Source organism: Tigriopus californicus, chromosome 2 (genome assembly GCF_007210705.1).
Source record: "Tigriopus californicus strain San Diego chromosome 2, Tcal_SD_v2.1, whole genome shotgun sequence".
Lineage (NCBI taxonomy): Eukaryota > Metazoa > Arthropoda > Copepoda > Harpacticoida > Harpacticidae > Tigriopus > Tigriopus californicus.
In genome coordinates, this window is record NC_081441.1 from 7,581,268 (window position 1) to 7,602,620 (window position 21,353).

General features: G+C 46.4%; 5 protein-coding genes across 6 annotated transcripts; 3 read left to right on the top strand and 2 right to left on the bottom strand.

Annotated features, from left to right (window-relative positions):
- Nucleotides 1-453: 453 nt before the first annotated feature.
- Nucleotides 454-4,774, bottom strand: LOC131892590 (guanine nucleotide-binding protein G(t) subunit alpha-3-like). The gene is made up of 3 exons (XM_059242401.1): nt 3,181-4,774; nt 1,963-2,340; nt 454-904 (listed from the first exon to the last, which is right to left on the bottom strand). The coding sequence occupies exons 1-3, from the start codon at nt 3,508-3,510 to the stop codon at nt 533-535; spliced, it is 1,080 nt and encodes a 359-aa protein (XP_059098384.1). The 5' UTR covers nt 3,511-4,774; the 3' UTR covers nt 454-532.
- A 196-nt stretch (nt 4,775-4,970) lies between these two features.
- Nucleotides 4,971-6,324, top strand: LOC131892589 (guanine nucleotide-binding protein subunit alpha-11-like). The gene has a single exon (XM_059242400.1). It carries the CDS (start codon nt 5,124-5,126, stop codon nt 6,210-6,212), a length of 1,089 nt encoding a protein of 362 aa, XP_059098383.1. The 5' UTR covers nt 4,971-5,123; the 3' UTR covers nt 6,213-6,324.
- Nucleotides 6,325-10,520: 4,196 nt separating this feature from the next.
- LOC131893270 (putative tRNA (cytidine(32)/guanosine(34)-2'-O)-methyltransferase) lies at nt 10,521-12,007 on the bottom strand. The gene has a single exon (XM_059243252.1). It carries the CDS (start codon nt 11,635-11,637, stop codon nt 10,717-10,719), a length of 921 nt encoding a protein of 306 aa, XP_059099235.1. The 5' UTR covers nt 11,638-12,007; the 3' UTR covers nt 10,521-10,716.
- Nucleotides 12,008-12,152: 145 nt separating this feature from the next.
- On the top strand, nt 12,153-13,115 carry LOC131892655 (methionine aminopeptidase 1D, mitochondrial-like). The gene has a single exon (XM_059242476.1). It carries the CDS (start codon nt 12,153-12,155, stop codon nt 13,113-13,115), a length of 963 nt encoding a protein of 320 aa, XP_059098459.1.
- Nucleotides 13,116-14,260: 1,145 nt separating this feature from the next.
- LOC131892269 (protein transport protein Sec16B-like) lies at nt 14,261-21,284 on the top strand. 2 transcript variants are annotated; one of them, XM_059242080.1, is made up of 3 exons: nt 14,261-14,821; nt 15,752-18,068; nt 18,156-21,284. In XM_059242080.1, exons 1-3 carry the CDS (start codon nt 14,625-14,627, stop codon nt 20,973-20,975), a joined length of 5,334 nt encoding a protein of 1,777 aa, XP_059098063.1. In that variant the 5' UTR covers nt 14,261-14,624; the 3' UTR covers nt 20,976-21,284. The 2 variants fall into 2 exon arrangements, with proteins under 2 accessions (XP_059098063.1, XP_059098055.1); XM_059242072.1 differs by having other exon boundaries at nt 15,752-21,284.
- Nucleotides 21,285-21,353: the final 69 nt, after the last annotated feature.

A 21,353-nucleotide genomic window follows, 5' to 3' on the forward strand; every position in this document is an offset into this window, starting at 1 on the left:
CACCCTGTTTGGAATACATGTATTGCCAAATAAGTACACGACATTGAACCATTTTTGAAGTTGCTACCTAGCTTTGTAGAAACCAGATCTATTGTTTAAAATTTGTCATGTCACACCAATTGAAAGCAACATTTTGTATTGATCAATTCAGTGAGAAGGTGTTAGGAATAGAGGAACTCATTGATCATTAACACAAGTCTTTTAAAGACCGACACTTATTGTTAATGTTATGTACGATGTTCACGATGGAAATAAAGATCAGGGAGAGGGTTGGGCTTATCACTCTCTCCGAGTGATTGGATGGGGGATGTGATCATTTTTCTTCGTCTTTGTTCGAGGTGTCATATGAATACGTACATAGATGCCTTGCATTGGGACTGCCTATCATCTTGAAATACCTTACATTCATTCACAATGAGCCACCCCGTCAGTTCTCAACCTCATACTCACATCTGGACTGGCATCAACAAATGGTATAATTTTCCAACAATACCAAAGATTTCTAACAGAAACAAATTGCGGACATGAATGGTCAGTTGAGTCCGATATCTTTGAGGATATCATTGAGTATGATATCGCTCACATTGGTGAAAACCCGGTTCACCAATTCAGTGTCTGTGGCGGTGGTCAAATGCGGGTAAATGGCTCGACGTTTGGAACTCACTTGACTTTGATTCAAGTACTTGTCAATGATGAAATCGGACGTACTCTCGAACGATTTATCCCCCGTGTAATCGGGGAAGGCTATGCGAATGCTTTTGTGCTTCAACTTGTCCTCGAACAAGTCCTTCTTATTGAAGAACACGATGAAAGGTTTGGTCTTGAAGTGGATGTTGTTAACAATTGAGGCGAATAAATTGAGGGATTCGTGCATTCGATTGGTTTGGTTGTCTTCGAACAGAACCTGGAACGAAGACAGTGAAGATCATCCCTAATGATCAGTATCTCGGTATCTCAGTAGAAGCAAGCAATGGCAAGTGGTATTATAGGTAGCAGTACTGTTAGTAGTACGTGAAAGGATCTAGCTTAAGAAAAAGAAGAAGAGAAGGAAAACTTTCTCACAACGAGACTCCCCGGTCTTTCAACATGTCCGTACTTTCTTCGACGATTTCTCAATGTTACCTGAGGAGAACAAAGCTTTGACAAAGGGAGATGATAAGCCCGTGAATTAATGAGTATTCCAGATTTCAACTTCAGATTGAAGACCATCAAGTAATTAAGGGAATATTCCGCTCAACCATCATGATTCACAAAGTCAAAGGCGATTCCTCATTCCTAGGACAATTTGATCATTCCATCGAGCTAGCTAGTTCTCCCTTAAAGTAGATAATGTTTGCCTAGCTATTCAGCATTAGGGGCTTACACTCTCATATTCTCGCAAGTAAAACACCAATCTGTTATGGCCTTGACAGCAACATACAGAGTATGTGGAGCACTGCTAATACCCAGCCGAGAACCATGTTCAGTTGGAGGCTTTCAGTTGGTCTTGTTAAGCCAAGATAGACCGTGGATTTACCTCCTACTACAGTATAAACATTGGACGCTCTCTGAGCTGAAAGCTTTCCCCACTAGCTGTCAGGAGGCTTTTCGCCAACTTAATATTCCATCTCAAAGGCTTTGAAATTGACCTTTTTGTTCAATGGACGATTTGCATTTGTTCATCGTGGACTTCTGAGGAATGACACTTATTGCCCAGGACCAGGAGAGATCTCTGACTTTGAAAGAAGTCTATGGTGGATCGTAAAGTGCAAGAAAGATATTCAAGAATAGCACAATTAGCTCATGCGACGTTAAAAAATGGGCTCCACTTAAAAAGGCGGCGTGGCAAGGGAATACACTACTTCCACGCATTAATTCTAATTTCCGCCAATCTGAACCCCACCTGACAATGTCCTCCATCCGCTCATCCTGTTTTCCTGAAAGTCTACATTTTTGTATGCAAACACCTTTTGCAGTACTTACTTGATCATATTCGGAGAGACTGATGATGAACAGGACTGCCGTGACGTTATCAAAGCAATGAATCCATTTCTTCCGCTCGGATCGTTGTCCGCCCACGTCAAACATGTGGAATCGGAGTTTCCTGAACTGGAACTCGATTTTGACGATCCCCGACGTGATGACACGGGTGCGGAGCACGTCCTGGTCGTTGGGAATGAAGTCCTTGGAGCAAACTCGGTCCAGGTCTTTGAGGAAGTACTCGGCCGAGTCGTTCATTTGGAATTCATTCCGCCGCTGGTAGCAAGCTTGGATGACGCCATCCCTCCACAGGTTCTTCATGGCCATAACCACATCCTCTGGAGGTCGGTGGCTTTCGTTGTTCATGGCAAAACGTAGGACCTGAAAATTAGAGAGACTCACCACATTGATTTTATAACTATGCTACCGTTTGAATTGGGAAGTGCCCTCGAGTGAAAGAAAGGAAAATGGTACTTGAAATACGTGCAATACAGTATGCATAATGCGTTTATGCATAAGGAAGCCCTCAAAACTTTACCCTCCTCGAGTTTCTCTCTATTAGTGTTTGACAAAGTTTCAGGGACGGAATTGAAAAGACCTTCCACTTCCTAGTTTATCTGTTTCCATGTTACGGACAATAGGGCTTTAGAAAGCGTGAAACAATGATTTGTGTAACGAATATTTTGGGCTGCTTCTGATGCATAAGCTTTATTATAGGACTACTTTCAAGATCAAGCCCCAGATGAATCACAATTGAACCAAGTCTTAGCTGATAATCCAATGAATCCCTTCTCCTCGTTCTATCTTTCAAATTAGGAGTCAAAATACAGGGGTCGGGTTATCATGAATGCAGATCTCTTGAAACATCCGTTAAGTTCCAGTCTATCAGTAGCTTTCTTATTTGATTGATTATACGCGTCTAGAAACACTTGGGATCGTACTTGACTAGATTGGTTGAATTGAAACCCCCGTCGCTTTCGTAATTTATGACGTTATCGTGGCGAGCTTTAAACTTTGAAGATAACTAATTGCAGCGAAGTTCCAGCCCCACAATTTGGTATTGAAATCGTTCTTCTGTAATAGGGCCCAACCCTGTTTGTTGGCCTCAGCCTCAGTTTTCGATGGTTGGCAAGGCAAGCTTGGTTTTAAAAAGCTGCATTGGCCACGTGAGAATGAACTCACATGGCCAAGCGTGATGCTGAAATGAAGATACCCACCCACCTTGAACTTGTCCTCTTCAAGTCTGTTATTGTTTAATTTGAGGCCGAAATTCTCCATGGCCTCGATCAAGGCCACAATTGAGTCCATGATGTTGGCATAAATGGCTCGTTGGGCTTCCACTTTCTCCTCATCGGAAAAGCCTGTGGTGGCCCGGTCATTGACAGCGTGAAGGAGCTTCATTTGCTTCACGATGGTGCTTTTCCCGGATTCGCCCGCGCCCAAAAGGAGCAACTTGACGATCTGAGCATCCGTCGAGTAATCTCGGTAGAGCTCGCGATTGATGCGTCGATTCCTCAAGGTCTCATCGTCAACGCTTTGTGCACACCCCATTCTTTCTTGTCCACTATTATTTCTGTCGTCCTTGTTGTTCTTGGGTCAAATATCCTGTTCTTTCAAAACACCATGAGAGATCTGTGAGTCATCGACGTTCCAGAAATTACTTAGCTCCTTCTGTTCACTGGTTCATTTGGAGTGTCATGGCGCTTAAAAGAATCACCCGATGATGATCTGTCCACCTCTCATCATAGGAATGATCCCATTAGGATTCGAGGAGCGTGTAGCATGAAAAGGTAGTGAGACCATGGAGCTAATTGTCGAAAGATTCCGAGATAAGAGGTGTGAGTGAATCCACTCCAAATGAGCGCCAACACTGGATGGATCGATGATCCCTTAGCGTGCTATTATTCACAGTTGATCCAGACCCCACGGAGGATATTGCCTCAATAATTATTTGTCAATATGATTCATAGGTAATGACGAGGTGAGGCGGGTGGGTACGGCCACAATGAGGATGATAAGATATTCGAGGAACGATAATGGAACACTTTTCCACTTTCCACCAGAGACTTACCCCTTCTTTTCTCCAAGATAGGATTGACAAGTAACCCTTGATCTTTGTTGCACTTGGGTGGAGCAACAGAAACAGCTAGCCATCAAAGCTAAGGAGAATTGAGATAGGACCACTTTGCATTTCCGCCTTGTCCATGTGCGCTTGTGGGTGTGTGCTTTTAACAGTTCTTAAGTCTGGCCAGTCTTGTCACATCCAGGATGCTATCTTTGATTGACGACATTTGAGACATTTTGGCCCAACGAAGAGGAGGATAGGAGAGGCTGATTTAAAGCGTTCGGAAATCCAAGGACGAACCACCTCCGACGAGGAACCAAATTAATCAATCATGAAATTCCAGCCCAGACTGAGCCTGTCTCAAGTTGAATTCCCTATTCCCTGAAACAGAGTAGATTCGTTTGAAAGGGGCACCAAGAGGCCGAGGGCCTACCAGAGGCAGAACAAAGTGAGGATTTGTCAAAATAAACGGAAGAATGCATTTTTGAGGTGGAACCAAGAGCAAGTCCCTTAAAATTGCTATGGTTCAAAGGAATACAAAAGAACATGCGCATTTCCCCTTGGAGAATACATCTCGACATTGCGTGCAAAACCTTGGACAAAGTCGAGGGATTTCGACACTTGGTGTGGGTTCATATCCCGTCCTCGGCACTAGGATGTTAAAGATAGTTGATAAAAATGAAGGAAAAGTAGATTCTTTTCGGGGTCTAGTTCCTTGAAGGAGAGCGTCAAGTAAGGTTTCTCTTTTGGGCGAAATAGATTTGAAATGTTGAAACGTTGTTGCACTTTCTAATTGGACGATTCTCTGTACTCCATTCACACAGTGGTAAAAATACCCTTCAAAGTTTTGATGGAAATTCCGGAGCACATCTTGGCATTTTTCTCCCTCAGAAAATCATGGGGAACAATTTTTTTTTTTTTTAATTTTAAATTTTGAAAAAAATGCCATCCTCATTTATCCATTCTAAAGGGCATGTTCAAAACTATTTGCTTCATGGATTTCGAAGAACGTTTTATCATAAGTATGAAGACATCCTGTCTCCTCCCATTGAAAGAATATAGAGAGGCTTAAAAACACAGATTGATCCATCCATGAATCATGGGTTGCACATTTTCTCGTCGAGGCCCCGCTGTCCAGGAGCAGAAGAAAGTGAACAAACAAATCGACCGGGAAATCGCCAAAGACGCGGCGAAAGATGGTCGGATCATCAAACTACTTCTCCTGGGCACGGGTGACTCGGGCAAGAGCACCATCATGAAGCAGGTCAAGATCCTCCACAAGGAGGGCTTCACCGAAGACGAGATCAACTCTGGGCGCACTCTTATCATGCAGAACATCTTCAGCTCCATGCGGACACTAATCGATCAACTACCACACTTCAATTTGATTTACATGCAGAACGAGTCCGAGTCTCACGCCCAACTCGTTCACGACATCACGGACAATATTCACACCATGATCACAAACACTTTTCATCCCAGTGAAGCCCAAGTGTTGGCTCTCAGACAACTTTGGCAGGAGGACGCCATCCAAGATTGCTTTGAGCGGCGAGATCGGTTCCAATTGCAGGAGTCGGTCCAATACTACTTCGAGCATCTGAATCGGATCATGTCGAGTGGGTACACGCCCACTACACAGGATATTCTCCGGATCCGTGTGGCCACCACGGGCATAATCGAGGCCTGCTTTCAGGTGAAGCGAGACAAGATGAGCTTGAATTTCAAGTTGATCGATGTGGGTGGACAACGATCCGAACGCCGGAAATGGATCCATTGCTTCGAGAACGTGCACGCCATTTTATTTGTCGTGGCCATTTCCGAGTACAACCAAGTCCTGCTGGAGGATGGGAAAACGAATCGTATGAGCGAAAGCCTCCGCTTGTTCGAGTCCATCGTGAATAACGCCTTCTTTGTGGAGGCCAGTTTTATTCTGTTTCTGAATAAGGTGGATCTGTTCGAGGTGAAGATCACACGGTTCCCATTGCAGGATTACATTCAAGGTTATGACGACTCGGGCGAGTCACCGAAAGAGTTCGTGGCGTCCAAGTATTTGAGCAAATCCAAACGAAAAGACAAGATCTTCCATCACTTCACGTGCGCCACAGACACGAAACAGATTCAGCACCTATTTGACGATGTCGTCAACATCATTATCCGAGTGGCTCTGGAAAAAGTGAACATGTGCTAGGAGGACCTGTTAATCTAAAGCTTTATCAATAAAAAAACCAATCAAAGCCAAACGAACATCAGGAATAGTAAAGACGCCTCGGAGATTTCCTTTTGAAAATAGACAGACACTCACTATAGGAAGATGAAATCTCTGCACCTGTTTTCAAACCTATCAAATCATCCTTTTTCACACACGCATATAAAAAAGTCAAGGTAGTACGGAAGTTACAATGCTCAATTATTCATGAGCTTTATATCCTATAGCAGATGTCTACTATAAGGTTATCCTTCCAAATGGATATCACAGGAAAACAATGCTCCTGGCAAGTGAGCCTAATATTATTGGATTCTTTCTTCTCTTCTGTAGTTTCAAAGGATGAGTTGAATTTACGAACAAAATTGACACCGTATGAGCAAAGATTACCCTTGTGTTCACCTGAAGAAATGACCAACCGATGTTTTTTGAATCGAATATATAGTACAATGAAAGTCGAAAAAAGTTCGAACCTAATAAATAACTCTGAATGGATGGTACAGGAATAAACTTAATTAAAGGCTTTTCGACAATGACAACCTCACTTCCATGGCCTTTCAATTAGAACTAGTAAATGCTTTATTTTGCCCCTGCACTTCACACTAACTCACAAGTAAAGGTATTCTCGACGTAACCAGAAGTCTTAAAGCGAATTCGAATTCAAATCCTTTGGTTAAAAACAGCCTGTTTAGAAAAGTTATGCAAGATAAACTTATTTGGCAGATCCATGGTTTTCTTGCCATTCTAGACATATCTGACTAAACTTTATAGGAAACTTCCGCTCAACTATTACTACACGTCTGTTCATAGAAAGAGTCTGGCACAGAAATTGGTTCCGGTTAGTTTTCAAAGCAGATTTTTAGGGACAAGTGCATTGTCAGATTGGGAAGCATATCTTCTCAAGCTTTCTTTTCGAGCTTTCTCTCAAGGGTCTCGGTTGCTAATGAAGTCTGAAGATTGGCAAAACATACATAAAACCAAAATTTAGCATATACAATGGAAAATATGTACATAGCTCTAGGAAGTAAGAAAGCATCTCGCCCAAAAGTGAACCCCAACCCTAAAGTGAATCTCCCTCGAGTGAACTCCCCGGAGAGAATTGCTCTCGAAGAGCAAAGCCGATTGTTCCAAAATAAAAAATAAAAAACCGTAGACAGTTCCAATCTTTTCAAAATTCGCATAAAGATAAAGAATTTACAAAACAGATAAGTTTGGGTAAGACCTACCGACATCACACCACAGCATTTAATCCCCCAACCACCCTTTGAGTCCAACAATGGAATATTTTTTTTTCTAATCTGCAAAATTATCTTCCATGGCATGACACATGGACTCTTAAGGGAGGAATCGCCACAATTTGCCATAGCACGCCCAGTTAGGCCACTTAATTGAACTGAGCCAGTCCTTTTAATATGACGAAAACAAAAGTGCCCAGGTTGAACACTTCACATGCGTGTTTAATCACTTCAAGGAATGTTTCCATATCTATTATAAAAAGTTGCAGAATTAAACGTCACGATTATGAAGATCAAATTTAACAAAAAGCACCTTGTCCGCTCTACGAGACGTCGATCCATTGGACTTTTGGGGAGAGCTATGGGATTGAACAGTCTTAGGATTGAACACTTGACTCGCTGAATAACACAGTCGCGTGGTAACCAACTGTGCCATTGCCATCTCGCTTAAATTTTCAATATTGCAAAAAGCATTGAAATATTGCTTTCTTGAACAATTTTTAGATAGCTCAAAATGATGTCTAAAATCACTTAAAGCGCACCAACATTCAGATTTTGGAAAAAAACCATTTTGGTAATATCAATAGCAACTTGCATAATTTTGCAAAAGAACTTTGCACATTTTGAGGGTTCTAAGCGACAGCTTAGAGAGCAGAACCACTAATTGCCATGTAACTCAGTAATGGTTTAATGGATCATACGCTTATTTGTATTCAAATGTTATCTAAGTGTGCTCCTGATTTCCATCATATTTGTTTTTGAAAATTACAGATCTTTAAATGTGTTTAGCTATGGAAGTTTGAGTTTTTGTTCTGACCCAAAAATCCATTGTGGAATAAAGCCGTAGTTGTTTTCCATGGTTTACCGATTTAGATAAATTTCAAGATGTATCTGGACATTTCCCCTGAAACTTGATAAGGTTTTTTAACCACCGTGTCTTGTCAGAAGCGGGCTCCCTTTCTTCTTCTGGATGGATGATTCAGTGATTCGTGCCTTCAAAGCGTTGAACCCACAAGCCCGAATGAAGTGCAAGAATAAATACATATATTTGTTCTTTCCTTTGGTACCAATGAAATGCTCACCTAAGCGGGAAATTGACAAAAAAGTTAGAACACTCGCTTCGAAAAACCAACCAAGGACAATTTTTCTTCTTGTGAGGAAACCATTTTTCTTAGGCTGATACTCGGAAGTCGCACAAAGAAGACGGAGTTCGTCTTTCTTTCTTTCTCTCTCTGGTTCAGGGGAATGAAGAAACCCATGGCCACTAAGACTCATTAAGTGGCTCGACTTTCTTTGCAATGAAGTAAGCAGCCAGATGAAAGAGAAAATACAAACATGGGACTTTGAGACAAGGGGTGGTTTACATAATACGCGTCCGACAATTGTAAAGTGTAAATTATCAAAACAAGGAGAAACCATCAAATGTTATCATGTATATTTCATCATTCTTAAATACCGAGGCCTTTAATTCATCATTTCTATTCTTTTGCATTTTCTTTGAAACTGGGAAAAAACGTGTATAAATTAGAGAAACGTGGATGAGAATTCGGACTCGAGTGTACGTAGTACATTGTTTGCTAGAAACCTCAATAATTGACAGACACCATTTTCCGACCAATCAAACTGACAAATACCAAATATATATTTTCTGGTCGAGCCAAATCTTTCCATTGTTGACTCATTTCAGACAAACTGATTGGTTGCACAACACAATCAATACATGTAAAGTGGTTCGTTTCAAAGTCATATTGTCAAAAGTTTATGTAGCTGACCAAGAACAGGCAGAAAATTCGAAGTTTATGCATTGTTTACTACATAACTTTGGACTTCTCTCCTGAGTTCCCTAAGGATATTTTAGGGCTCAAGTTTGGCCAAGTTTATTTATTCAACAAGGACATTTGATCGTATGAAGTGTTCTTCTGAAATAAAGTGAACGATTTAGGAGGAAATATTGTTTTGCTTCCGTTCGATGCCCACATCACTAGAAGTCCGTGCCTGTACCCAATTAAGGAGATAGAATCAAGTGAACTGATTTGTTTTTGTACCATTAAACATTTTTCAATTGATTTTTATGCCCTCAAGGAAAATCGAACCTGAAAGTAGGGATTTGCTGATCTGAAACTTTAAAAAACGTCCCGAACGCAACTTATCTGAAAAATCTGATCTGAACAACTCACTTGAATTTGAATCTAGAAAAGAAGCAAAGTTATGGGGGCTAAAATTCCATTTGCTTGTTTTCTGTTCCCCTATCATGGTTATTGACGTGCCACGATTTGATTATGAGTTCATTGATATTTTATTTCGGATTGCTTTATATGTAAGTGAGTTGTTAACGAGACTTTTCTAGCAAAAGTTTTAGGAGTATTTTCCCCTGGGAAATGAAAACTTTTGTCATATTTTTTATTGATCGAACTTTTTGTTAAAAAAAATCCACTGCATCAAAATTTGAATAACTTGATAGTAAAACAGAATTCAGAGCGAAGAAACAAACGTGAAGGCCTGCTGTACGGCCAAGGCGGAATAACTTGATAGTAAAACAGAATTCAGAGCGAAGAAACAAACGTGAAGGCGAATCGAATATACCAAAATCTGTTGCATCAAGCAAGTCTTGAAACTTGATCTAGTTACTGTAGAGTTGGTTTCTGTTCAAATTAATTGGAATCAAAGACTTGAAAGCAGCATATTTGCTCGTTGATGTTGATGTTTTAATCACTGACTCGTAAAACGACTTGTTAAAACAATTGGTAAAAGAAATAACTTTGAGATCGCTAAGTGCCTTGACAAACCAAATGGTTTGTTTTCATTTTTCATTAATGGCTGAGCAAATTTTATTGAATCTTAAATTACACTGAGAATGGTTTGGGCTGTCGCAACCGCCAAGGCCATTGCATGTAGTAGACGAGCAGAGGGTTAGACAAACAGAGTAGATAATCAATTAATCAACCAACTGCAATGCCAAAATCATTTAAATTTTGCAAAAAAATTAAGCAGTACCCTGACCCCTGACAGAGATCCTTCAACGCTGCTTGTCAGAAAGTAGAAATCAACAACAATGGTCTGAAATAAACATTTTTCATATTAATAAATCGGACAACTCTTTTGATGGAAGCCATCATCTCAATCTGCACAAAGAAATGGACGAAACGAGTGACAGAATCAGTTTTCAATAGGGTTCTCCACCACAGGTCTAGAACAGAATTCTCATCCCCAAGTGTCTCTTGGTAGGTCTTGGAAGGAATCAAGGTAAACCATATTCACGATTCCGTTAGTTGAGTTTGTTCCAGGTCTGCCGCGATCTTGGCCACGTGCTCCGATTCACTTCGGCCTGACCGTGCCAAAGCCGTCTGATAGGGCGGATTAATGGGGGCTTCCGTGGGGGGATGATATTGATAGTCTTCATCCAAAGCATAACTAGCATCCGAATCGTAGGCCGAGAGATCGCCACAAGCGATGAAAGGCACGATAAAACGATTGGGCCCGGTCAATTGATTGAAATCCGTATACGTGTGGTCTAACAACGGGTTGATCATGGTCGGGACATAACCCGGCGGGGGTTCATAGTTTCGACAGACGACAAAGGCCTCGATGCTAGAGTTTCTCGAGGCCTTGGGTTTGGCTATCGTCACTTCGGGAAAGAACAAACGCAATTGGTCGGTTAATAAAGTCACATCACGACCGCGGAAGATCTTGGCCACGAACGTACCACCGGTTTTCAACACGTGGGTCGTGATATTGAGTGCGGCCAACAACAACTGAGCTTGGATATATTCGTCGATATCGTGAAGTCCGGTCACATCCGGCGCTCCATCGCAAACCACCAGATCCGCTTGATCGCCTTCAAAATGGGCCACGATCTTCTGGGCAGTGCTCAATTGGGTGATATCGCCTTGCATTTGAATGATCCCAGGTAAGGGGGCCATGGCTTGGAGATCCACGGCCACGATCTTGGCCTGATGCCGCTCGGTTTCGGGTCGGGCGAAATAGATCTTTTTGGCCAAGACTTGCGACCAAGAACCCGGGGCCGCGCACAGATCCACGACCTTGCTGACATGGTCGCCGAACAGGTGGAATTCATCGTCGATTTGTAGTAACTTGAAGGCACTCCGGGCTCGCCAACCTTCTTCTTTGGCCAGGCGGTAGTAGACATCACGTTTGTCTTTGGAACTTCGTCCCATGATTCCGCAGGCAATTGGTTGGTTGGTTTTACCTTTCACATTCAAGAAGATCCATCCTGCATGTTGTTTAATGTTTATCAACACGTGCGTTGATTGGTAACTATTATCAGGGTGCCAGTTGGCTGGGCACGGATTCCAGGTTCCACTTTGAATGACATGGTTTGGCGATAGCAAAACGTACAACCAAAATGCTTTTTCCGGCCAGTGAAAATTCCTGCTACATGTCTCTTGCCTCGATTGATTGCTATTTGCTAATAATTCACCAGTATCGACTTTTAACACCGAGCGAATTGGCCAGCTGAATGCCAAGGAACCGAACCGGACACCGAACAGTGAGATGACTTTGAGTTAAGCTTGATCGTGTTTCTTGCTTTGCTCGCAAAAATAAGCCAAGTACAGAAACTTTGACCCTACCAGTGTCAACAACAAAGCCAAGATGTGAAATGGCTGAGAAGGAATAAATGTGGTTGGACTTGTTCTGAGCAGGATTATGTGAGTGTCGTCTTGGACCGAGGATGACGCTCTGGCGCCACGCCCTGCCGGGCTTACGGTTGGGTGCCGGTTGGAAATCATCTCGAGCCCGGTCTGATGCCGGCCCCAGCGTAGCCCCGACCTACGTACCGGAGGTGGTGCAACCGGGCCGAGTCACGCCCATGTTCGATCTCTCGGCTTGGCCGGCGCACATTCCCATCCCAGATTCGGTGCCATCGGCCCTGCCCGAGTTTCAATTCACCTTTAACACACCCGAAGAGGTGTGCGGGATTCGTCGCTCCGCCCAGTTAGCTCGACGAATGCTGGGCTTGGCCCAAGATTTGGCCCAACCCGGGATTACCACCGAAGCCATCGACACGCAAGTCCGAGAAGCCGTCATACGAGAGGGGGCGTATCCGTCTACGCTGAACTTTCAGGGCTTTCCCAAGTCTTTGAGTACGTCAGTCAATAACGTGGCTTGTCATGGTGTACCCGATGATCGTGCCCTTCGGAGCGGCGATCTTGTCACGGTGGACATGGTGGTGTATTACCGAGGGTTTCACGGCGACGTGTCACGTACTTTTATGGTAGGGCGGGATGAGGCGTGGCACGATCCCACGGGGCGACATTTGATGACGGTGGCCCGGGAGTGTTTGTATGCTGGAATATCGGCTTGCGGTCCGGGATTGCCGCTGCGGCGCATCGGTCAAGTCATTGGACAACTGGCCAAGCGGCGGGGATTAGGCGTGATCCCGACTTTGTGCGGACATGGGATTGGGCGGGATTTTCACTGCCCGCCGGACATTTACCACGTGCCCAATAATTATCCTGGTTTAATGAAACCCGGCATGGTGTTCACCATTGAGCCTTGTGTGAGTCTGGGCACTCCGGAATTCTACCTGGCCGCCGATGGGTGGTCGTTGCTCACGTCGGATAACACTCGTACGGCTCAGTTCGAGCACACGATTGCTATCACGGAGAAGGGTGTGGACATCCTCTCCGGTTGATCTCGGAGCTCTGACGGGCTCGATCTTAGTCGGACCTTTGCATTCAGGCAATAAACCATTGTTTCATATTTGGAACGCCAAATTTTTTTGATTTCATGGGGGATTTCTTTCCGGACCGGCAACCTCATCACGGTGGAAATGGGGATCTTTTACAACAGGGAGTTTTGGGTAAAAAGAGAAAAGCTATAGAATTCAAATAAAAGAAAAAAAATCAGTCCCTGAAAACGGAATAAATTATTGGACGACATGGAGACCACTTAGAAGTCGCTTATTAATGACGAACATTAAATACGCCCTTCGTCTAATTGCTTAGTAATAATCATGGCTCATTTCATGAAGGTTTCACCGTTCAATATGTATCAAAGGGAAATTTCTAAGTTGTCTGTGATCTGAGCCTGAGGTTTGTAGTACTGTTAACAAAACAATGCAGTTTTAGCTGTATGGCTGGCGTTATTCGTAAAAATTCTTCATTGCCATTTTACCACTCACTCGCACATTTGACAATGATAGGATGTTCCTAGCTATAAATCTTTACTTTCGACCATCAAAATGCAAATTCGTCAATTTCCCCTGATATTCAAAAATTCATCAAAGGCGAATGCCATATCAAATCGGTCAACCGGACACCCTGCAATAGTACACTCACTTTTTCCCTCAGCATTCCACATTTGAGCAATCTGACAAGCAGGCCTAAACAGCCCTCAGAATCATGACCACGTGCCAGCCCCACTTACCACCTGGCAATCCTCATCCTTCAAGGATAGACAGGTCTGAGCCTGCCCTGGGCTATCGATCTCACGCCAAACTGCCCCAGGCTAAATGGGCTGCTATCCGGCTGACCACACAAAAAGAAAAAACCTGAGACGCGGGGGTTCGCTTTTTCGTCCCTCACGCAACCTCTGAGCCCAATTTGTCTTCAGGCCAGCCCCGATATGCCTGCCGGATAACCGCTCATACCCTTCTGGCAGTGGCATCATTGGTCAGCTGTCGTTGGTGTGGTGGTGAAGGCGAAGATCGAGCCGTCCGGGCTAAGGCAGGAGTCGCAGGAGTCAGCGGCCGAGGGCACGGACCGCACGGACCAAGACCGAGCGTCGTCGGGCCATCATGGATTGGGCCCAGAGTCTGGCAAGTGACGTGTAATACTATGATGGACTGTGCGTGGACGAGTGTGGAGTGAGTGAGTGAGTGAGTCTCAACCTTTAGGAGAACACGACAACGTGAATCGCGATTCCCGTTCCAATTCCCGATTTCTGGCGTGTCTGGCCGTTCCGGTGAAACTTGAGGCTGCGAGGGTCGAGTCTATTAGGCGACGGTTGGGGATTTCCTTTGGGAGCCGTGGCGATTGGCGTGTTTGTCCGCTTGTCTGACCTACGGGAACTCGGCCATGATAGAGAGAGCAGACCCGTAGCACCCGACCCATCGCTCGTTTTGTGGAATTACCCTTGGCTGGTGCGAGTGCAAACCTAGATTGCGGGGTCAGGTTCAACCTTGATTGGGACGACGGGACTCATGTCAGCGCTGCATAACCCGCCGGAGGGTGCGGGTATGAGTGGGCCCACTTTTTTTAATCCGGCTGTTTTTCAGTCTGGAGTAGTGGCTCCGCCCGCTTTCACGCCTGCGTCTCAACCGGGAGCTCAGGTGAACTCACGGGCCGCTTCGATGGAACCTCGTCCGGCTACGGCCTCGGACGGACTACCCGCTAGAAGGTGAGACTAACCCATGATCAGGATATCGCCATTTTACATTGTTCCTAGTCGCTTTTGGAAGAATGGATTCGAATTCCTTGTGATTAAGCTAAGTGCCAAAGAAAGATGAGGGATCATGAGATATCGTTAGGAGGGTCCTAATGTTAAATAAATAGTGCAAGAAACTTTCTTAACCTTTAATGTTAGAATTGTAGTGCTCCGAATGAAGATTTTATCTTTTGAAAGACAGGCCTATTCATATTTTCAAAAATAATGTTAAAGTTACTCCATCAAGTGTTGTGTATAAGCTCCCATTGACACGTCAAAAATATGAACAAGATCAATAAGTGAAAATAATGATTAATACACTCACTACAAATGATCGAGGAGCATCAAAGAACAAAGAAATGATAAGAGCCGTCCGTGAAAACATGTTCCCTTCTGATTTGTCGCACATACATATTGCTGACAATGTTGGGTCCATATATAGTTTTTTAACGTACCTCTTCATTGGGGAACGATTCCATTACATATCAACAAGTTATTTCCTTCTTTTTGGAAGCCTTTGTTACAAAAAATAAAATGACAGCCTGTCCCAAATTAAGTTACTCTTCTTTTACAATTATTAACACGTTCTAGGCCTCTTTTGATGGATTAAATTACAATAGAGAACTTATGTATATTGATACACATAGCCTTGACTAACTCTGATGCGGTTAGGCATTGCTGTTGGGTAGTCTTTTCCTTTTACACTGGATTCATTAGTGAATACTTGTGATTGAAACATGCTGGTTCCAACAGATTCTCACTATGGGACAGCAATATTTTGTACACCTCCCTCGTTGAATGAAAAGAGTGTATGCCTGTTGCATTGGGATGGTCAAATCTACCGAACCAGTTAAGCTACTTAAATTCAGAACCCTTTTTAACAATCGCTTCTATTATTCATAGGAACGAATCGAGTATGGAGCCCTATGGTCAAGTTCCAGTCGACCCCGCCATGGTCTCGTATGACAATAATAATTATGGACCACCCGAGTCCCAGCCTTCTCAGTCTCAGGCGTACTATCCCGATTACCATCAGCCTCAGGCAGAGAATCAGGGCTATTATTATCCCGAACCACAGGCCCAATCTTCCATGGAACCAGGTACTCAAGCGGACAACGCCCCGGTCCAATATGATGCCAATAGTTATTATGAAGCCGGTGGCTATTATGATCCCAACGCGGGTTACTACTCCGGAGGTTGGGATCAGGCCCAAGTGCCAGCTCAGTACGAGGCGGAGGCCTACCCAAACCCGTCTCAATATTCGGACCCCATTCAGTACCCACCTCCCGATCCTCCTCAGGCAATGGATTCGTATGACCCTGCTCAGTCGAAGCCTCACACCATGGCCGAGCCCCAGTCGAACATTGAACCTCCGAATGTTGTCCATGAACCATCATTGCCTCCACCCAACAACCCTCTTTCATCTCGGCCACCATCCGTGCAGCCGAGCGGCGCGCCTGTGAATCAGGACAATGGAGGCGGGACCGGACCGCCTGACGTTGCCGCGCCAGGCCAACGTCATCCACCGGATATTCTCCTGAATGATCCGTTCATGCCCATTGATCGATCTGATCGCAATCACTACATGCAAACGGGCCAATTGAGTCACGAGTCTGTTCCCGAACTTGAAGCTCCATATGCACCCCCGACTCAGCCACGTGAACCCGTGGATGGTGGCAATGAGGCCGAGCCATCGGGCTCAAATGGGCCGTCTCGCGATTTGGTTGGTGCCCACGGTGATCAACTGTCGAGTTCGGGGATCCCAGGTCCCCTGCCCCCGGATGGCTCATGGAACCAACGCGATAATGCTGGGGCACCACTCGAGGACCCCAACGCGGCATCGGCTCCCGCCCATCAGGACTTGGATATTCCCTTGGATCGTCTAGTGCTGGGTCAAAGTGACCAAAATCAGGCTCCTCCACCCATAGCCAATCCTCAAATGTCAGTACCCACTTGCTCCATCACGGCCACATCAGGCTCAAATGGCGATCCATATCAGGCTGCACCAACGTCGTCGTCAGTGCAAGACCGCGTGGTCCCTGGCACGAGTGAAGGCACCGCCGGACCGGTTCAGGGAGCAGCTTTTGTGTCTCCGGTAAAACCGTTAGGTCAACCAAAAATGATGACCTCCACCCCGACCCTAAATACTGAGCCCCAAGTCGACCAAGGCGAACATAACGAAGAGGGAGTGCAGCAACCTCAAGGTGAACGAAGTGAAGCAGTTGGTTCGGAGCGAAAGGACCAAAGTGTGATGGGACCTCCCCCTTCAACGAATGTCCGACCCCCTCCACCAAGCTCTACCCGTGATGTAACCGGGGCTGATACCCCGCCTTTGAATGGCCCGAAGAAGCTCGATTCAGAGCTGGATCAAGATTTAGAAAGTGAGCGATCCAGAGATTCGGCCAAGTATCGTCGACCCGAAAAGCCTCGCACCTCAGCCAAAAATGGTCGTAGACACCATCATCGCTCTCCCACTCCTCCCATCACCGATGACGAATCCAGTTCCGAAGATCAGCCATTCACTCATAGTAAATCCCGGCCAGAGCGACGGTACCGCGGTGACTCACCTCCCCGCGGCACTGATAAGCGAGGCAAGGACCGCAAACGAGATCGACGCCCTGAGGACGACCGCAATCGATCGCGTTACTATAGAGATTATCGCGATGATCGAGAAAGGAGCTACCGTGATGATCGAAGCTATCGTGATGATCGGAGTGTCTATGAGGATTCCATGAATCAGTCGCGACGTGGTGGCGGGGGTGAGCGTCGCCGCGGCTACGACGATAGAAGAGAGATCTCGAGGCCTAGTTCTAGAGCTGGGTCCGTCTATGATGATCGTTACTACGACCGAGAGCGTTATGATCGGGATCGCTACGCTCGGGATTATGTGATGCGCCACTCCAGCTACTACCACCCTCATGCCATGCCCTACATGCAGCCTCAACAATATCCGCAGATGTTACCCGATCGGGCCGCTATGGACACGTTTGAGAAGCATTGGAAATATTACCTGGCACACCCTGCGTTATATGAGCAGTTGAAGACCACCAATGTGGCCCAGTATGACAGCCTGAACAACTACTATCGAATGTGCGGCGAGTACCTCCGATTGCCCCCAATTGTTCCAGTGACGAAGGAACCCATTCCCGAGCTGTCGCGTCCAGATAGCCGTGCTAGTGTTCATTCGGGACAAAGTGAGCAAGAGGCCGCTGCAGCTGCCGTGAGTAGAACAAAAGACGGGCATGTCCAAAGAGGCTTGCCCAACTTCAATAATAATATTAATGATCATACAATGTCCCAACATCAGTTCCGACCCGTCACCGATCACGGGAGTCGACCAGAGTCCAGGCAAGATGGTGGTGTGGATCAAAGTACGATTCAAGGCGATCCCAACGCAGATCCAAGATATCAGCCTACGTTTGCCGAGGAACCGGAATTGGTTCAATATGAGGCTTATCATCAAGATGGAGTTCCTGCGTCAAGCGATCATCGACGGATCACACCAGCCAAGTTCTCGTTTCCACACGTCAAAGGGATCTTTGGGATCCACGGGCTCATGGCCAAGGTCAATGCCAAGAACCCTTTGGATGGGCAGAATGCCGTGGTGGAGATGCACTCCTTGCAATCCATCTTGGCCCAATTCCCGGCTAGTAAGGAACTGGCCGACTTCCCAGGGCCGCTCGTACCCGGAACAACCCACAAAGGCGAGGTCATTCAGTTCTGCCAATCCAAGATTTCGGCTGCCTCGAAGAGCACTCAGATTGTGGACCAAGAGTCATATGTTCTGCTGTGGGATCTGCTGATCCTGCTCTTGCGACAGAAGAATGCCATCGATGGTAGTGATATTGCCGAGCTGTTGTTGAAGGATCGCCACGTCCAAACGCCCTACGCCAAGGCCTCTCAGGAAAACGGAATTCAAGCCGATTCGTTGACGAGCTCGACCTCGGAATTGGACGTGGTCCATCATGATCGCACCTTGATCACGAACAGCGACAGTCCTCGTGAATCGGAGAAGATCACCATGAAATTCAGAGACTATTTGCTCTTTGGTCACAAGAAGGAGGGACTGGAATACGCCATGAAGCATGGCCTCTGGGGCCACGCCCTTTTCTTGGCCTCCAAAATGGACGAGAGGTCCTACTCGAATGTGATGCTCAGGTTTGCGAATGGCTTGGCCGTGAACGACCCGCTCCAAACGTTGTACCAATTGATGTCGGGTCGACAGCCCATTGCTGTCAAGGAATGTGCCGACACGCAATGGGGCGATTGGCGGCCTCATTTGGCCATGATTTTGTCCAATCCAAGTGGGAAAGAGGGCCTGGACCGGCGGAGCATTGTCACCTTGGGGGACACCTTGCTGGACAAAGGCTTCTTGTTTGCCTCTCATTTCTGCTACTTGATGGCCAACCTGGACTTTGGTTCCTACACCAACACCAATGCTAAATTGGTTCTCATCGGATCCGATCGGACCTTGCCTTTCAACCAATTTGCCACCAATGAGGCCATTCAGTGCACCGAGATCTTTGAGTATGTTCAAAAGCTCTCGAATCCGGAATACACCATGAAGTCGTTGCAATATTTCAAATTCGTGTACGCCATTCGTCTCTTGGATTTCGGGGTCTCGAGTTCGGCGTTGTATTATTGTGAACAAATTGCGAAATCTTTAGTGAAAAGCCCAGAACACATCAGCGGCGATCTCTTGCCACCGGAACAACTCTTGGAGCAAGTCATCGAATTGTCAGAACAGCTCAAGTTTCTGGACCCCATGTACACGACCCGAGAAGGTGAGATCAGTGAGATGGGCGATCCCGAATGGCTCACGCATTTGAAGAGTTTGTCCACCAACTACGCGTATCAAGCCTACACGACGGACTCGAGTGGATACCAGTACGATGCGTCTGCCCAGGGACAGGATTACGGTGATTACGCTCAACCCGGTGCCGAAGGATATGAGCCAGAACCAAACCATCAGTACGATCAGACCAACTATCCATATCCCGCAGAACCCGAGCTCGCGACAATGACAACCACGGGGAAAGATCATCACCCGTCACCCGAAAATGAGCCGTCTCAAAGAGCCTCTCCGTCCGTGGATGATCCCATCACCATGCACGCCATTCCGGAGGAGACTCAGCCCGCAGCCGGTGGTCCCCTCATCATGATGAATCCCAGTCAACTAGGAGGCTTTCAATCCGGAATGCCCGGCCCTCCACCCGTCATGCCACAGCCTCCATACCGAGAACGACAGGATTCGTCTTCGTCCTCGACCCGTCATCCGTCCGTCCCTCCTTCACCCGTGAAAGCGACTCCACCCGGCGGAGGGAATTATTTCAACAACATCCGGACAGGCTCGTCAGTTCCGCCCCCGTCCGTGGTAGCCCCACCCCTACCCGGTGGCAACAATCTCCCTACCAGCGTCCAGCCAACGCCAACGCCCCCAGGAGCCAAACCCACGACCAAAGCCAAGGTCAAGGAGCCGCCGAAGGAGGCTGGCCCAGGAATTTTGGGACGGTTTTTGGGTCGCTTCATCAAGCCGCCCAATCAGGCCCATTTGCCGGATGATTCGGCCCAAACGATTTATTACGACGAGAACTTGAAGAAATGGGTGGATCGCAACGCCAACCCCGAGGATGAGGCCAACGCCATGCCGGCTCCCCCTTCAGACATGGACTTGTCCCGTCACAACTCGAGTGCAGACATGCCTCTACCCTCCACCAGTGGCGGGTTCAATGCCCCACCGAGTATGGCCCCGCCCCTACCGGGTCCGCCGGGCGGTGGTCCGCCACCGCCCGTGGGTGGGAACAAGTATGTGGCTGGACTCGGAAAACGGCGCGGTCTCGCCGGGCGCATCGATGTGTTCAAGAACAGTCAATCTGCCCCCGTGCTCGTCCCCAGTGAAGCGGGTGGCCCGGCTATGCCCCCGCCCATGGGAGCCCAACCACCGATTCAGCCCTTCGTACCGGGCGCCGTTCCACCTACGACAGAGCCTGAACCGGTTCCATCGGACGAGGCGCCCGTGACGAATGCCACCCACGGTGATGCCCCGCCCATGTTCTTCAATCCGAATCAATTCGCCCCTGGCCCCAACAACGCCAGTAGTTCAACCCAGCGGAACCGATATGCCTAATGAGAATCCCGTTTTGATACACGTCTATTTTTCATACATTCCTACACTCGAACCCAACTTGATAGCCCATATATACATATATGTCGTGCTTGACCGTTCGGATGTGACTTCATCGACTCTCCCGTGACTCGTCCATGCACCTTTTTTCCTTCCTGTTCTGCCCTGTACATTTTTGTTATCAATTTTGTCCGCTGTCTCGATCCCTTCCTTTTTTTTTAACCGCTGACCCTAATTATTACGATGTAGATGCGGCTTCATTGACTATTGAGCGCGGAAAGTGGGATAAATAAATGTTGATGATCATTTTAAGAGCGCCATGGCGGAAATAACTCCATGATTGATGCTGGAACTTGAGTGGCCGCCCACACTAGCCGAGGG

Excerpts from the sequence above, each read along its gene's own strand:
- LOC131893270 (XM_059243252.1), bottom strand. The coding sequence starts at position 11,637 with ATGGGACGAAGTTCCAAAGACAAACGTGATGTCTACTACCGCCTGGCC.
- LOC131892269 (XM_059242072.1), top strand. The coding sequence starts at position 14,625 with ATGTCAGCGCTGCATAACCCGCCGGAGGGTGCGGGTATGAGTGGGCCC. Across the intron at positions 14,822-15,751 it reads GACGGACTACCCGCTAGAAG|GAACGAATCGAGTATGGAGC; the intron begins GTGAGACTAACC and ends TATTATTCATAG.
- LOC131892590 (XM_059242401.1), bottom strand. The coding sequence starts at position 3,510 with ATGGGGTGTGCACAAAGCGTTGACGATGAGACCTTGAGGAATCGACGC. Across the intron at positions 2,341-3,180 it reads TTGAAGAGGACAAGTTCAAG|GTCCTACGTTTTGCCATGAA; the intron begins GTGGGTGGGTAT and ends TCTAATTTTCAG. Across the intron at positions 905-1,962 it reads GTCTCTCCGAATATGATCAA|GTTCTGTTCGAAGACAACCA; the intron begins GTAAGTACTGCA and ends TCTTCGTTCCAG.
- LOC131892655 (XM_059242476.1), top strand. The coding sequence starts at position 12,153 with ATGACGCTCTGGCGCCACGCCCTGCCGGGCTTACGGTTGGGTGCCGGT.
- LOC131892589 (XM_059242400.1), top strand. The coding sequence starts at position 5,124 with ATGGGTTGCACATTTTCTCGTCGAGGCCCCGCTGTCCAGGAGCAGAAG.